At 44.0% G+C, this 15,718-nt stretch overlaps 1 protein-coding gene across 5 annotated transcripts in view; it reads right to left on the minus strand.

Moving 5' to 3' along the window:
• Positions 1-15,718, minus strand: part of TRPM1 (transient receptor potential cation channel subfamily M member 1) — a 299,961-nt gene that overhangs the window by 241,525 nt on the left and 42,718 nt on the right. For 4 of the 5 annotated variants that reach the window (XM_068275587.1, XM_068275586.1, XM_068275585.1 and 1 more), the window contains exon 1: positions 350-726. The exons of the other annotated variant lie outside the window; for it this stretch is intronic. In XM_068275587.1, coding sequence (XP_068131688.1) covers positions 350-481 — 132 coding nt within the window. In that variant the 5' untranslated portion in view covers positions 482-726. Of the gene's footprint in view, positions 1-349; positions 727-15,718 lie in introns of those variants that run through there. 5 annotated transcript variants of the gene reach the window in all.

Raw genomic sequence — 15,718 nt, forward strand, 5'->3', positions numbered from 1 at the left:
GAAATGTTCTTTCTAAAACAAATATTAATAAATCAAACCTATGCTGTATGATTGTAGCTAAACATCAATTGCATAATATGAATGTTATATTTAAAAATTAAACAAATTCTTAAAGTTTACATAAGAGAATGCTACAAACAAATGTAGCATATTAAAGAAATACATCTACTATAAATGCTTAGCTTGCTGCAAAATTCCCTTCCACAGTCTTACTACATTACTTATTTCCAACACACTAAACTTCCATACAGTATATGTTTTCCTTTTGTTTTCATTATGCAATAAAAACACTTTGCAAAGAAGAATGTTGGGGAGGTATAGCATATAAGTTGCAGGGACACAGACATACCTTTTGTGATCCAGAAGATGAGCCCTTTAGTGATGTGCGTTTGAAGGACCCACTCATCCTTCTTAGAGAACCTGGTAACTTTCCTGCTCTGGGTCCAGCTGGTCTCTTGCCTCCTTGCCCTTTCCCCTCCATGAGTAATGTAGCAGCACTAGGCCATCAAGGAGAACTTTATAATCATTCATATAGTCTAAGATGCAGTTTCAAGGAGCTGCAGCTTAGTAAAGTGCTAGAAAACATTTATGTCTAAGGAAAAAGACATGACCTGTATGAAGAAGAGAGTCCCACAGTAGAGGAGACATAGCTAGGAGGGAATAAGCTATCATGGAGAGGGAGCAAAACTGAGCAACACATGGGTACAGTCTGTTGCATCCCATCCCCCTTGCTACAGCCTCTATAATCAGGCTTAATGCACGCTGCTTGAGCAAGCTATGGTTTTTAATGGATGGAGATTTAATAAATGGTGATTGAAGGTAAATCTACTTTGTGAAGCATCAGCCCAAAAAAGTTTTTTTTTTCCAGTGCAAAACATAGGTCAATCATTCTGGTATCACTGCAAAAAGAGCAGATGGTCTCCAGGCCAGAAGCTAGGTGACTCCACAGTGAAATGTCAAGAGCAGCTTGTGCAGCAAAAGTGCCTACAGCATATCTGCAGATAAGACAAGATCTGGATCATAAAAACAAGGGTCAGCTTACCATAATACTGAGCAAAACACAGCAGTACAAAGTCCATCTAGTAAGAGAAATCAGCCTGCTAGCACAATGCATCTACACTGCCAGAGAGCACACACTGCAGCCATCACTGCTTGGAGGAGCTTACAAATGTGCTTATATTATTAGTTACTAAAATAACTACCTGACATCTCTCAGTAGTGCTTAAATAGCTAATGAACCTAAAGCTCAAGAACAAATGTATATACAGTACGTATACATGCATGTGTATAATAAGCACACATACACACAGACAAACATATAGATAGACACATATAGATAGGTATAAATAGACAGTAGTTTGCAAATGTAACAAGTAGTTGAACTCTCATCAAGATTGCAATATCCATTCATATATTCCAGTCTTGTTCATTTAATACAATTAACCCTTTTCAATCCTATGTCGGACTATGTCTTATTTCCTCTTTAAGTCCAATGACATAAACTATAGGTCTATGGCCTCTATTTGCCTCTATAGGTCTTATGTCAGACATAGTCTGACATAGGAAAACTTGCTGCCGCTAGATGACGCTTTTGCCGGATAAAATCTGCCCTTCAGATCAAAGTGCCAGACTACCGGTAAGTCGGACACTCTGGTAGCCGCTGGCCCCAAACCTCCACCACTGTGCCATGTAATATAAACATTGCATGGGTGCATTTGGGCTTGCCGTAGGGGTGCCACAACCAGATCTGTTCCAATATGGTGTCCCCCGATGTCGATCAAAGTATCGGACAAAGTTTGACACTTTGATCCCCTCTAACACCATTCAGGGCTGTGTAGTAACAATAATATGTTGGGGTGCAAGGGGGTGGAGGTACAGCACACAAGCTGACCCTGCCCCCTCTCCCTGATGTCGGTTTGCCTCATTGCTCTAGAACAAGGAGGTGCCAACCACCGCCACTGCAATTTCGATCTGCGATGACCCACATAACCCACACTACACCAGAAGTAATTAAGTTCTGGGGGGAAGGAACGTGGGTGATCATGAAACAGGATTGAAAAGGGTTAATGCCCTGCTTTTTAGTGCATTGCTGTAAGGATTCAGAAGGCCTCCTAACAAGTTCACAGCACAGTTCATTTTCTGAAGACATGAATACATTTAGGTGCAAATGCAAGCCCCTCCCACATAGGAGGAGTGATCTGTGCCCAGTCTTATTTCCTCCCATCACAGCTGCATTTCAAAGCAAGAGGGTAATCAATTTTCTTCACTACTTTTGGGCCTTTCACTTGAGATTGCAAATGCATAGAAATGGTGAGGATGAAAGTGATTATAAAACTAATGTAAAGAATGAATAATATAATGAATAAAATTGAATATTTTTTTTACAATATTACTTATTTTTTATTAATTTATTAATTAATTAGTCAGTGTTTGCCCATTATAAAATCTTTCCTCACCCCGGTTTACAGTCTGAACTTTATCAAACATCTTTAGTCCTGTCATGTGCCTCTCTGCAGAATGTTTGTTTACTGAAAGTTTCAAAGCCAGTGAAAATAATAATGGGTCTGTATGGCCTGGGAGGAGAGTTTTGCTTAGCTAAACAGCCTAGGCTAAGCATCACTGTGAGGATGCGGTTACATACCAATATACAGCAATATATAGAAATAGGAAATTTTTCTGATGATGAAACTGGGACAAATAATGTAAAAAGTGGTATCCAGTATCAGTCACTACATTCTACTATTTGTCACACTCACTATGGTGTCTCTTTAAATATAATTGATTGTAACACAATGGGTATAGGAAAGTACCATCCCTTTCAAAATGTTCACGTGTTGTTGCTTTGCAGCTTGAAATCAGGATAAAAAATATTTTCGAACTGTTTCAACCCAATGCAACTTGTAACAGACAAATTATATCATAGCATTTAAATAATAATGTAGCGCACCCATAGGTGTAGCTGTGTTAGATGGGTCCTTCTCTTGTCCAGCTCTGGTGACACCCACAACCTCCAGTGATGCACATAAACCAGCAGTATAATGCTACACAATTTTATTGGCTCTGGAGACCCAGCAATAAAGATAAAATGAACAATTTACCTTCTAGCAATATGTTTTAACAGATAGGTCATAGCATCTGAACTCACAGTTATGGCAACAATGGAATATCAACAGTTGCTTGAAAAGGAATGCAATAGAGAATGAACCCTCCAAAGCCTCTGGGAAGGGTTTGGCCCAAAGAAGCACCAGAAAATCCAGAGATGTCAAATCCCAAAAATCACAGTAAATCATGAAGTGCACTTTAATAACAAATGTATAAACAGTCTGTTATAATCAAACTCATATAAATTTCCCTAAACATTGACCAATGTTAATCTAAGTAGCAGGCCGGCAGTTAAAGCTCATATATAAAACAGTATTTGTAATCTACAAGTAGCTTCACTCAAGAGAGCAGCAGCAGGAGGATGACACAAGATGGATTATTAGATATATATCAATGATCCTCTTCTGAAACTAGTCCAATGGGACTATAAATAGGGATGAACACAAATTTTGCACAATCGTAATTTTGCATCTTAATTTGCAATTATGATGCAAAATCATAATGTGAAATGTTGGGAAAATTCATAATTAATTTCATATGTAAATGTAATCAGCAACCAAATATTGGGCCGACTTAAAGTGACACTTAAGGCGACAAAAAAATGAGTTTTACTCACCTGGGGCTTCCCTCAGCCCCCTGCAGCTGATCGGTGCCCTCGCCTTGTCCCTCCGATCCTCCTGTCCCCGCCGGCGGCTACTTCCAGTTTTGTCATCACCGGCCGTCAGGCTGGGAACGCGAGTGATTCTTCGCTTTCCCAGCCACAATATCTCCCCCTACGCTGCTATTGTGGCCTTCCTTGCCTCAATAGCAGTATAGGGGGCTATATTGTGGCTGGGAACACGAAGAATCACTCACGTTCCCAGCCTGACGGCCGGTGACGGCGAAACCGGAAGTAGCAGCCGGCGGGGACAGGATGATCGGAGGCAGCTGATCGGGGGCGCTGATCAGCTGCAGGGGGCTGAGGGAAGCCTCAGGTGAGTAAAACTCTTTTTTTTTGTCGGCTTAAGGTTCACTTTAAGGGGTTAATAGCCAAGTCCCCATGCATGCTATCATCAATAAAATCGCTATGTATACTAAGGAGAATAGTGGGAAAATGTAAAAGAAATAATTTTTCACTAAGTGCCCGTTTCCACTACACGCAGATTGGATCCAGAATGGATGCAGAAAAACTGACTCCAATGAATGCCTATGGGAAAATCTGCATCAGAAAAATCGCGTTTAGTGAAAACAGGCCCATAGACATTCATTGGAGTCAGTTTTTATGCAACCATTCCGCATCCGATTTGCATGTAGTGGAAACAGGCTCTAAGACCTTGTAGTCTTTGAAAAATGAAAAATGAAAATTATTTTTAAACTGTCATTTGTCTGAGTTTAAAAAACATTTTTTCTTTGCATCTTTAAAATACATTTTCTCATAAACTACAAGGTATTTTTGGACTTGTTGTCACTATTCCCCTTAACATACATAGCAGTTTTGGTGACAACAGCATTTATGATGGTTTTGCTATTAACCAGTAACAGTCAGCACAAAATTATATGAAAATTACGTGAAATTACAAATGGGTTACACAAAATCAATGGAATTTCCAAATCGTAACTATTTATGGCTGTAATTGCAAACAACTTATGCAAAATTCTGCATAATTGTAATTAACAAATTACAATCATTGATAACTATAAACATTTTATTTAATTGCTATAATTTTTCAAAACTGATTAAATCAATAGTATGTACTGTTGTTCTCAAGTATTTGATAATCACACTTGTAATAACTAATTTTTCATATTACTTTATTTTATGTTGTCTGTGAGCTAAGTAATAACTATATATAGATGGTTTCTGAGATCAGTGAGGCATTCTATTACATGTTATGTTACTTTTTTTTTTTTTTTTTACCTTGTATTAACAAAAATAAAACGTCAAAGAATTGGAAAATAGCTTACACAACATTGGCATGAATAGGAGATCACAGGAATGAGATAGGGTTGGAATATGGGAGCAAATCATTTTGGCTTACTAAAAAAAAAAAAAATAGATACATTTAGAAAAAATAGGACCATAAGCTGCCCCACATTTGTTATAGGCCATGTAGAAGCTGTTGCAGTCATATCTGCAACTACATCTGCATAGCATCCCACCACCTATACGCATAACCTATTTCATCAATTAGCAGTGGCTTTTTATGTTTAATAATCACACAATAAAGATGACTGAATCTCCCAGGACAACCACTTTGTGAGAGATGTAAGGAGGGAAACGGAAATCGTTTTGTTAATGATTACCACTATTTCAAGCACATATAGAAGTGATCATTACTACTACAGCAGCAACAAAGAGCTATTGTAGCGACTGGAGGAGGAATTGTGTGGGCCCCTGTCCGGTGCAAGGGCTCTTGTGCGGCTGCAACCTCTACATCCCCTATTGCTTCACTGGCAATCAGGTCACCTACTCCTTCGTTAATATGAAAGCACATGGCAACCTTCAGTAACATACAGGACACCATGGATACAACGGACACAGAAACCCTGGGGCCTGCTCATGGCCGTCTGGGGGGGGGGGGGGGGGCAGGAGGGGTCGCAGCATGTCAGGAGAGCTTAGCACATCAGCGGGGAGGGGGGACAGTCCCCCCCTCCCTCACCTCAGGCTCTCCCCTCTGCGCTCCCCTCCTGCATATATCTAAGTGTCAGCAGCGGCGGCGGAAGCAGCAGCAGCTATAATTACCTCCATTCACCACCCGAGGTCTCCGATCTGCAAGGGCTTCACATTACTTCCTGTTTTAATGGCCTTCCCTATCTGATAACTACAGGTGGAATAGGTGGAAACAAAACAAGTGCCATAGCCGTAGCTTATATGTTAAGTGATCATTCACAATCAGCAATTCAACATTTTTGTTTCATCCTGGATGTTGCTAGGTAACTGCCAGACATTTTTCTACTATTCCTTCTGTCCTATGAAAGAATTCAGGTCCACTTTAAAAAGACAGTGGTGAAGAAGTGGCAGACAGCGGAGTGCTGTGTGAGGAAAATTCTGGCAAGTTAATGAATGTGTTTTGTCACTGAACTTTTTTATCCATATGATTTAATACAAATATTTCTTGAAAAGAACTTGATTGGTGTCTGGAGGATTTCTTTACAGTTAAGGCATTACAGAGGTGTTACACCACACACAACTTTTACCCTCAAATATTAGGTAAAAGCTTTGACCCTCCAATATGCTGACCTCTAATGTCTCCTTTGAGCAGAGTGCACAGTGGATGCATGCTTGCAAGAAGTTACCGTATTTTTCGGACCATAAGACGCTCCGGAACATAAGACGCACCTAGGTAACCTAGACTAGGTTTAGAGGACAAAAATCAGGAAAAAAAATATATACTAAACCTGGGTGCATCCATGGTGCAGGGGCATCTTGTAGACCTCCCCCCCCCCCCAAGCTCTCCCCACCAGCTACAATAACTAAGCTTCAGTGCCCCGCTACACTAACCCCTGCTGCCCCCACCATTAGAAGTACCCTACACTAAAGCCTGATGCCCCACCAGTAACCTTGCACTACACTACACTACATTACACTAGTCCCCAATTACCACTCCAGTTACTACCCTACACTACTCTAACCCACCACTGCTGCCCCACCAGTAACAATACACTACATTAAACTAGCCCCTGCCTCCCCACCAGCTACAAAAACTAAACACTACAACTTGTGATCTCACCTATCCAGCTGTCCATCCATGCACTCCTGTCCTTGATTTCAGCTGTGATGATCTTGACTGGCGGGGGAGCAGCAGGACAATCATGACATCCCTTTATGAGGGTACGATCTCAGTGGGGGCTTCAGGGCTGTCTTCATGTATTGCGGCAGGGGGAAGGCAGAACTGGAGCGATCCAGGGCCACTTGCAGCGTTGGTCATCTACCGAAGTTGTTGATCCTCCTCCATGCCATGCTGGTCTCGCCATCATCCTCCTCCATGCTGGTCTCCATGTCGACGCAGTAATCCACCTCTGGCCAGCTCTCCAATGCACCTCCATGGCTGCTTTCCAAGTTCCTGCACGGCGGCGGCAGCATGGCGTTAGACGGGAGATAGTAGCGGTAGTTGTGACTACCGATGCCTCAGTACTTCCTTCCCCCGCATGAGCATCAGACATCATTAGGGGACGCTAGTTAGTAAACCAGGAAGTACTGAGGCATCGGTAGTCATAACTACCGCTACGATCTCCTGTCTAATGCCACGCTGCCGCCGCCGTGCAGGAACTTGGAAGGCAGCCATGGAGGTGCATTGGAGAGCTGGCCAGAGGAGGATGATGGCGGCGGCATGGACGGGAGACCCGGATGGAGGAAGATGATGGCGGCGGCATGGACGGGAGACCCGGATGGAGGAAGATGATGGCGGCGGCATGGACGGGAGACCAGCATGGAGGAAGATGATGGCGGCGGCGGCATGGACGGGAGACCAGCATGGAGGAAGATGATGGCGGCGGCATGGACGGGAGACCAGCATGGAGGAAGATGATGGTAACGGCGGCGGCGGCATGGATGGGAGACCAGCATGGAGGAGGATGATGGCGGCGGCATGGACGGGAGACCAGCATGGAGGAAGATGATGGCGGCGGCGGCATGGACGGGAGACCCGGATGGAGGAGGATGATGGCGGCGGCATGGACGGGAGACCAGCATGGAGGAAGATGATGGCGGTGGCGGCATGGACGGGGGACCAGCATGGAGGAGGATGATGGCGGCGGTGGCGGCATGGACGGGAGACCAGCATGGAGGAGGATTATGGCGGCGGCATGGACGGGAGACCAGCATGGAGGAGGATGATGGCGGCGGCATGGACGGAGACCTGGATGGAGGAAGATGATGGCGGCGGCGGCATGGATGGGAGACCAGCATGGAGGAAGATGATGGTAGTGGCGGCATGGATGGGAGACCTGGATGGAGGAAGATGATGGCGGCGGCGGCATGGACGGGAGACCAGCATGGAGGAAGATGATGGCAGTGGCGGCATGGATGGGAGACCAGCATGGAGGAAAATGATGGCGGCGGCATGGACGGGAGACCAGCATGGAGGAGGATGATGGCGGCGGCGGCATGGACGGGAGACCCGGATGGAGGAAGATGATGGCGGCGGCGGTGGCATGGACGGGAGACCAGCATGGAGGAGGATGATGGTGTGGTGGCGGCATGGACGGAAGACCAGCATGGAGGAAGATGATGGTGGCGGCATGGACGGGAGACCAGCATGGAGGAGGATGATGGCAGCGGTATGGACGGGAGACCAGCATGGTGGAGGATGATGGCGGCGGCATGGACGGGAGACCAGCATGGAGGAGGATGATGGCGGAGGCATGGACGGGAGACCAGCATGGAGGAGGATGATGGCGGCGGCATGGAGGCGACTAATAGGCTGCAGCATTGAGGGTGGGCACAGAGGAAGAATGGCGGCGTTGAGCCGGGCTGCGAGGAGTAGGAAAGGTGATGGATTGCACCGCACAGCACGCACAGAGAACCCTAAGTAAGAAACTTTTTTTTTTCCTTTCAACTTTTGTACTATTTTTTTTCTACATTCGGACTATAAGACGCAGGGACTTTTTCTCCCAACTTTTGGGGGAGAAAGAGTGCGTCTTATAGTCCGAAAAATACGGTACTTCTCCAGGCTCTGGCAACAGTCCTTGCACATCCCCTGCAGCTTCCTGGCTCACTGTACTGGGACTGCAGTGCAGCTCTCACAACATTGTCACATGACTCTAGATTAGTGGGTAAGCTGTATAAGGGCAAATGATCATCACATATCTTAACCAACAATTGTACACTGTACTGCACCCTCACATATCCCAGTTGATGCAGAGGAATGTGAAAAACCCTTACAAGGCTAAAGCCAATGAGCCTTAAAAGGTAAAAAATTCCTTCTTGACTCCTGGTGGCAGTCAGATAAAATCCCTAGATCAACACCAATGAGAATTATGTAGTAAATATTGCCATGGATGCCCTTCAATGCAATTAATTCACCATAAAAAAGCTAGATGCAAGTTTTGCTTGGGATAAGACTTATTGCCAGTCAAGCACACAAAATAACATCCAGTTGTTAATGTAATGACAAGCTGAGTATTATTTAAATAGGTAAAATTGAATAGTATGTAAAAGTATAAAATTGTAAGAATTCCAGGTAATGACAAGTTGCCCTTCAGATTATATACCCCAGTCTCCACCTTAAGCTTCCCCTATAGACAAGTCCCCACTCGAACATGAGACTGAAAACATCTACTCAACTTCGGTGGTCCCCGTGACTTATTCATTCAAAGTTTAGGATCTGAGGCTGAGGTGACCGATAAAACCCAAAGTAAACAAAGACCAGGGGTGAGGCCAAAGGTCAATTAACAACCAACCATGTCTGCCGGCTGCCCTCCCCAATCTCTGCCTACATTCCAAACATCTTTTCTGCTTCCGTCTGACATTTCACAAGTTTAAAAAACGATTTATAATGCCTATACATCACAGGGAAGAAAAGAAAGAGAATATTGCAGGTAAGTGATTATCTTTACTCATTATGTGGCATATTCACAAAATCATGAGCAATTTTACTGGTACTTATGACAAGTCACATATAACACATTACTAAAGTAATGCCTGCAATGCAAGTAGTGTAATGCTCTTTACAGTAGCAATGCATGCATTACCTAAGTAAAGTGGCTTGCGCTAATTGCACTATGCCGGCTACATAACTGGCGTAAGTACCGGCAAAATTGCCATGCGCGACCTGCCTTATTAGGAGAAAGTAAGTAATATGTTTCCTTACCCTTGCATGATGTAAACCTGGCATATACGGGATTTGATGTACCCAGGCTAGGGGACAGTGGAGAATAATAAGGAACCTGTATGAATAAGCAAACCTGGACTAAGGTTTCAAACAATTTTCTGTTCTTTGGTCATAAAATATTTGCAGCCCTCACCTGAGTCATATTAGAATGTAGTGGGAGTTGCTGACAGTTTCGTAAAGTAGAATTTGTGCTATTTTAGCAGGGCTGTGGAGTCGGAGTCGTGGAGTCGGCGTTGGAGCAATTTTGGGTGCCTGGAGTCGGAGTCGGGGAAAAATGCACCGACTCCGACTCCTAATGAATTTGTAACTGTAATTAAAATAGAAAATATGATAAAATGTTCTATTTTTCAGATAATAGTCATTAACCACTTGATGACCCAGCCTTTACCCCCCCTTAAGGACCAGCGCTGATTTTGCTGATCTGTGCTGGGTGGACTCTACAGCCCCCAGCACAGATCAAACACCAGGCAGAGCGACCAGATCGCCCCCCTTTTTTCCCCACTAGGGGGATGATGTGCTGGGGGGGGTCTGATCGCTCCTGCCTGCGTGTGGCTGGCAGGGGGGGCACCTCAAAGCCCCCTCCACCGCAGGATTCCCCCTCTCCCTCTCCTCCCTCCCTTCCCCGGAGATAGGAGGCTGCACAGGAACGGATCTGTCCTGTGCAGCCTCTAACAGGCTCCTGCCTGTCATGTGACAGCGATCCCCGGCCGCTGATTGGCCGGGGATCGCTGATCTGGTACAACGCTGCTACTGTTAGCAGCGTTGTACAAATGTAAACAAAGCGGATTATTTCCACTTGTGTTTACATTTAGCCTGCGAGCCGCGATCGGCAGCCCGCAGGCTATTTACGGAGCCCCCCGCCGCGAATTGACTGGAAGCAGCCGCTCGCGCGAGCGGCTGCTTCCTGATTAATTAGCCTGCAGCCGGCGACGCTGGTCCTGCAGCTGCCACTTTGCAGACGCGCGTTATGAGTGCGCAGTCGGCAAGTGGTTAAAAATAATGTATATATACAGTAATAGCTGTGTTAAGTCCACAAAAATTAAATAAACCAATCAAAATTAGTTACTTGTGCTGCTTCAATAAAGCAGTCCCCGTATTTTTAAAGTCAGATATACATATCTGATTGTGACTGTACAGTATATATGATGTGTACACAGGAATCTCTTATATATACTAAATAACGTCTATGCTGTAAGAATAAAGCCTGATGTGCAGCCGTGTCACTAAGAGATGGTCAATGAGATGGAAATAATTCTGCATTGATGCTGGTTTATGCAAATGTACTCTTTGCTCATGAAATCAAATAATTTGATATGTTGTTAAAATTTGGTTTGGTGACTATGAATTAAAAGGTACCTGAGGCGAATTAAAAGAAAAGCTTTATACATACCTGGGGCTTCCTCCAGCCCCCCTCAGGCCATTCGGTCCCTCGCTGTCCTCCTCCGCCACCTGGATCTTCTGCTATGAGTCCAGGTAATTCAGCCAGTCAGCGCAGTCTGGTCGCGTGCCGCTTCCACAGCCTGGAGCGTTCTGCACCTGCACAATAGTGCTGCGCAGGTGTAGTATGCTCCCGGCGGCGGAGTGTGTGCATGCGCACTACACCAGACTGGCTCAAGTACCTGGTCTCATAGCAGAAGAGCCAGGTGGCGGAGGAGGACAGCGAGGGACTGATTAGCCTAAAGAGGGCTGGAGGAAGCCCCAGGTATGTATAAAACTTTAATTTCATCTGACTTTGTTACACAGTAGTACTATACTCTGCATATGCACTCCCCACAGAGCTGCAGGGAATCCACTGAGAATGTTGTGCATATTGAACACAGAGGTGTTGTCTGTCACCCATAAACCTTGTTCAGATTGTGCATGAAGAATGTGTAATAGAGGAAGAATCTCCTCATTTCCCTGCAGAGTGCCTGCACATCATTCGTACATGTACCTACAGTTACATTGCCTAGGGCCTGATCCATGTTCGAGATGTGTAATAGAGGAAGAATCTCCTCATTCCCCTGCAGAGTGCCTGCACATCACTTTTACATGTACCCACAGTTACATTGCCTAGGGCCTGATAGATGTTCTTTGTTCCGGTCTGTACATTTTACAAGTACTCTTACCAAGGACTAGTTTTAGTCTAAAGGGAATAAGGCTTCAATTCATCAAAGGGTGTTCGATAACAAAACCCCAGTCCTTAAAATACCGCATTCGGTATTTTACACTTCACTGTGCTAATTCATCAATATTTTCCCATGTGTGGTAGAGGTTCGTTAAGTTACCGAACTACTAGGCTTCAATTCATCAAAGGCGGTTCGATAACAGCAGAGTGGTGCAGAGCAGCTTGGAATGTCCCTGTGTTGTTACAAGCTGATAACAATAGAAGGCATCCAGACATCCCTTTAGATGTAAAGGTGTTATAGTTACTGTTATTTATACTGCCTCTGCTGCTCTGAATCTGTCGATCAGTCTTTCTTAACATTTTATTTATTTGCCACAACGTAGATGAACTTCCTGGAGACATTACAAATGCCATGCTAGGTGATTTCACCACCAGCATATTTGCATTATCAAACAGGGCCTGAAAGGGTTACACCACCGAAGGGAATCTGGGGATATCTTTTGTCCCCAGATGTCTCTCTGCTCACTGCCTGGGGGGTCTGAAAGCTTGTGTGGAGAAGCCTGTGTGACCTATCAGTGGCACTTGCAGGAGAACAGGGGCTGTTTCTATTGGCTGCCTGCTCCTGCTAATCATGAAAACATTCACACAGAAGGCTTTCGACGCCTGTAATGACAGGGGAGAGCTTGAGATAAACACCGAATGTGTTAGCGAATGTGGGAACCTTGATGAATTAACATTTGTTGAGCACGTCGGTAATTTATCTCATTGCTGTGTCATTTCAGCTTCTCATTCGGTAACAGCTTTGATGAATTAACATTTTCTAAAGTGCTCCGTTAAGTCAGCTGTTTTCAGCATTACTGAATGCGGTAATGCTTGATGAATTGAAGCCTAAATATAGTAGTCTACATATCCTTCTCACTTCAGTTGTCTTGTAAAATTCCTAAGCGTTGGCAGTTAAGAGACGAATTTCACGTTACATACTGTTAATCAACAAAATTGTAATATGCAAATTAGAGGAGTCGGAGTCGAAGAGCTGGAGTCGGTGGAATCCTAAACGGAGGAGTCGGAGGCGGTGGATTTTTGGACCGACTCCACAGCCCTGTATTTTAGTCATATGCAGAACCTAACTTACTTTAAATAAATGTAGTTTACAAAATGAGTTGATTGAATGAAGCAACATAACACAGCCAAAGATATAACTACCACATGTAGAAAAACAGCAAGTATGAATGCCAATGATACATATTAGAAAAACATCTTAGTAACAAAGTTTCCAAAGCTTGATAAAATAAAGGCAGAGAACTGGTTCATAACAACAAAATAAAAAAAGAACAGAATAAAACAGAGCTCCAGTAATACAGTTGTGTGGCAATCAAGAATATTGCTAGAAAACAAGAAATCCAGAGTCAAGGGATGTTAGAGCTCAAGGCCCTACAGTCAGACCACTCCGCCCAATCACACTCAAATGTCTTTCTAGTGGAAGAAATGGCATGAGCCATCCTATCCGTTACTGTCACCAGATCAACCCTCTGTGCAAAATGAGGAAAACAAAAGGCTTCCAGACTTCCAATTACATTTAGTACAGTCTGGGTTTATTTGAAAATAAACTCTTTTCATATATACACTTGTATAACTACTAATAGGCTATCTTTTAAGCCATTCTTGCTATATTCTGATATGATCAGGACTGAGGATGCAAATTAATGCCACTTAAGAATGGACAGCTTTTTTTAAAATCTAGCAGAACTAATACCAAAACGAAGGGTGAAAAGGCCAAGTACAGTTGTTCTCAGCCAACCGATTATAAGGCCCGGTTGACATTAGCGTTCCAGGTCGGCTTCCCCGGACCCGGAACGCTCCGTACACAGCGGATGGTGAATGGATACATTGTTAATCAATGTATCCATTCACACCCGTGCGCCATCCGGATCCGATCCGGGAACGCAGCTCCGGAACGGTCAGGCTTTTTTTCCAACATGCGCTATTTTTCAGTCCGTCCCGGTGCGGCTGCGGACCCGGGCCGGATCCTGACCTTTCGCATGCGGCCATGCTGTGCAATGGGAAACGGATGTTTCCCATCACACTGGCAATAGGACCGGATGCTTCCAGCACCGGTCCTATGCCACTAGGGAGGCCCGGACTATACGCCGGTATCCCCCATGCTTGCAGTGCCTTTCCGGCACTGCAATGTATCTAGTTCCGGCTATTTTATTGTAGCCGGAACTGATACATTCCGGATCCGCAACTTGTGCCGCCTTGTGGCCACCGCAGAGACCCGTACGGTCTCTTTGCGGCCACCGGACCCGGACCCCCGGACACTTGTGGACTCGAACCGCAAGTGTGAATGGGGCCTAACTTGTTCCCAGATTGCACGTCATTGCAGCAGTGGAACCCAGAAAAGCCTGGCATCCTGCTGATCTATTTGGTTGCAGTAATATCTAGATCACACACCTGAAATAATAAACAACAGCCAATCTAGTCAGACTTCAGTCAGAAACATCTGATCTGCATGCTTGTTCAGAGTACATGGCTAAAATTATTAGAGTAACTTAATAAATATAGCAGCCTCCAAATCCCTATCAGTTTAGGTTTCCTTTAACACAAAATTCAACTTACAATCTCCCAGAATGGAACCTGTTTTAAATAGGACCTGTATGCTTTGATTTACACCAAGTACAAAAGAAATTTGCAGGTATTTAGTTTCACATGAACGGGGTGGTACTTCCACAATGCATCACTTTAGGTCACTAAGTAAGTATGCAAATCATTCCTTTATCTCCCTTAACCATTTATGCCTCCAGGACGTAGTACCTACGTCCAGGAGGCCACGTGCGCGTCCGCACGCTCCCGCGGTCGATCGCGCGCGTGCACGCGCACTCCCGGCCGCGGATTCGGTAGCCCAGGAATCAATGTATCGGGCTATGGTGCCCGATCACTGATTCCTTTCCCCCGCTGAAAAAGCGACAGCTTCTCTCGGAAGCTACGCTTTTTCTGAAGCTCTGTCCCTCTAAGCGTACATTGTGTGCTTAGAGTGACATCATGTAAACAAACTCAAGATTGCCATCTTGTGGCCAAAAAGTAAAACTACAAGTAAAAGTAAAAAAACATTACAATACACAAATATTTCCCCAAATAAAACACTATTTATATCCCACCCTCCCAAAAATGCTCGCATAAAATGTTTAATAAAAAAAAACAAAAAACATTACTATAAAAAAAAAACAACACATAAATATTTACCTAAGGGTCTAAACTTTTTAAATATCTATGTAAAGATAAAATATTTCTCTCTATTTTTTTTTATAAGCTTGTAAATAGTGATGGTTGCAAAACGAAAAAAAAATGCTCTTTTATTTCCAAATAAAATATTGTCGCGATACATTGTGATAGGGACAAAATTTAAATGGTGAAATAACCGTGACATATGGGCAAATACAATACGTGGGTTTTAATTATGGAGGCATGTTTTATTTTAAAACTATAATGGCCGAAAACTGACAAATAATGAATTTTTTCATTTTTTTTCTTATTCTTACTGTTAAAATGCATTTACAGTAAGGTAGCTCTTAGCAAAATGTACCCCCCAAAGAAAGCCTAATTGGTGGCGGAAAAAACAAGATATAGATCAGTTCATTGTGATAAGTAGTGATAAAGTTATAGGCTAATGAATGGGAGGTGAACATTGCTCGGATGCATA

This window comes from Hyperolius riggenbachi, chromosome 3, assembly GCF_040937935.1.
Source record: "Hyperolius riggenbachi isolate aHypRig1 chromosome 3, aHypRig1.pri, whole genome shotgun sequence".
In the NCBI taxonomy this organism is placed as follows: Eukaryota; Metazoa; Chordata; class Amphibia; order Anura; family Hyperoliidae; genus Hyperolius; species Hyperolius riggenbachi.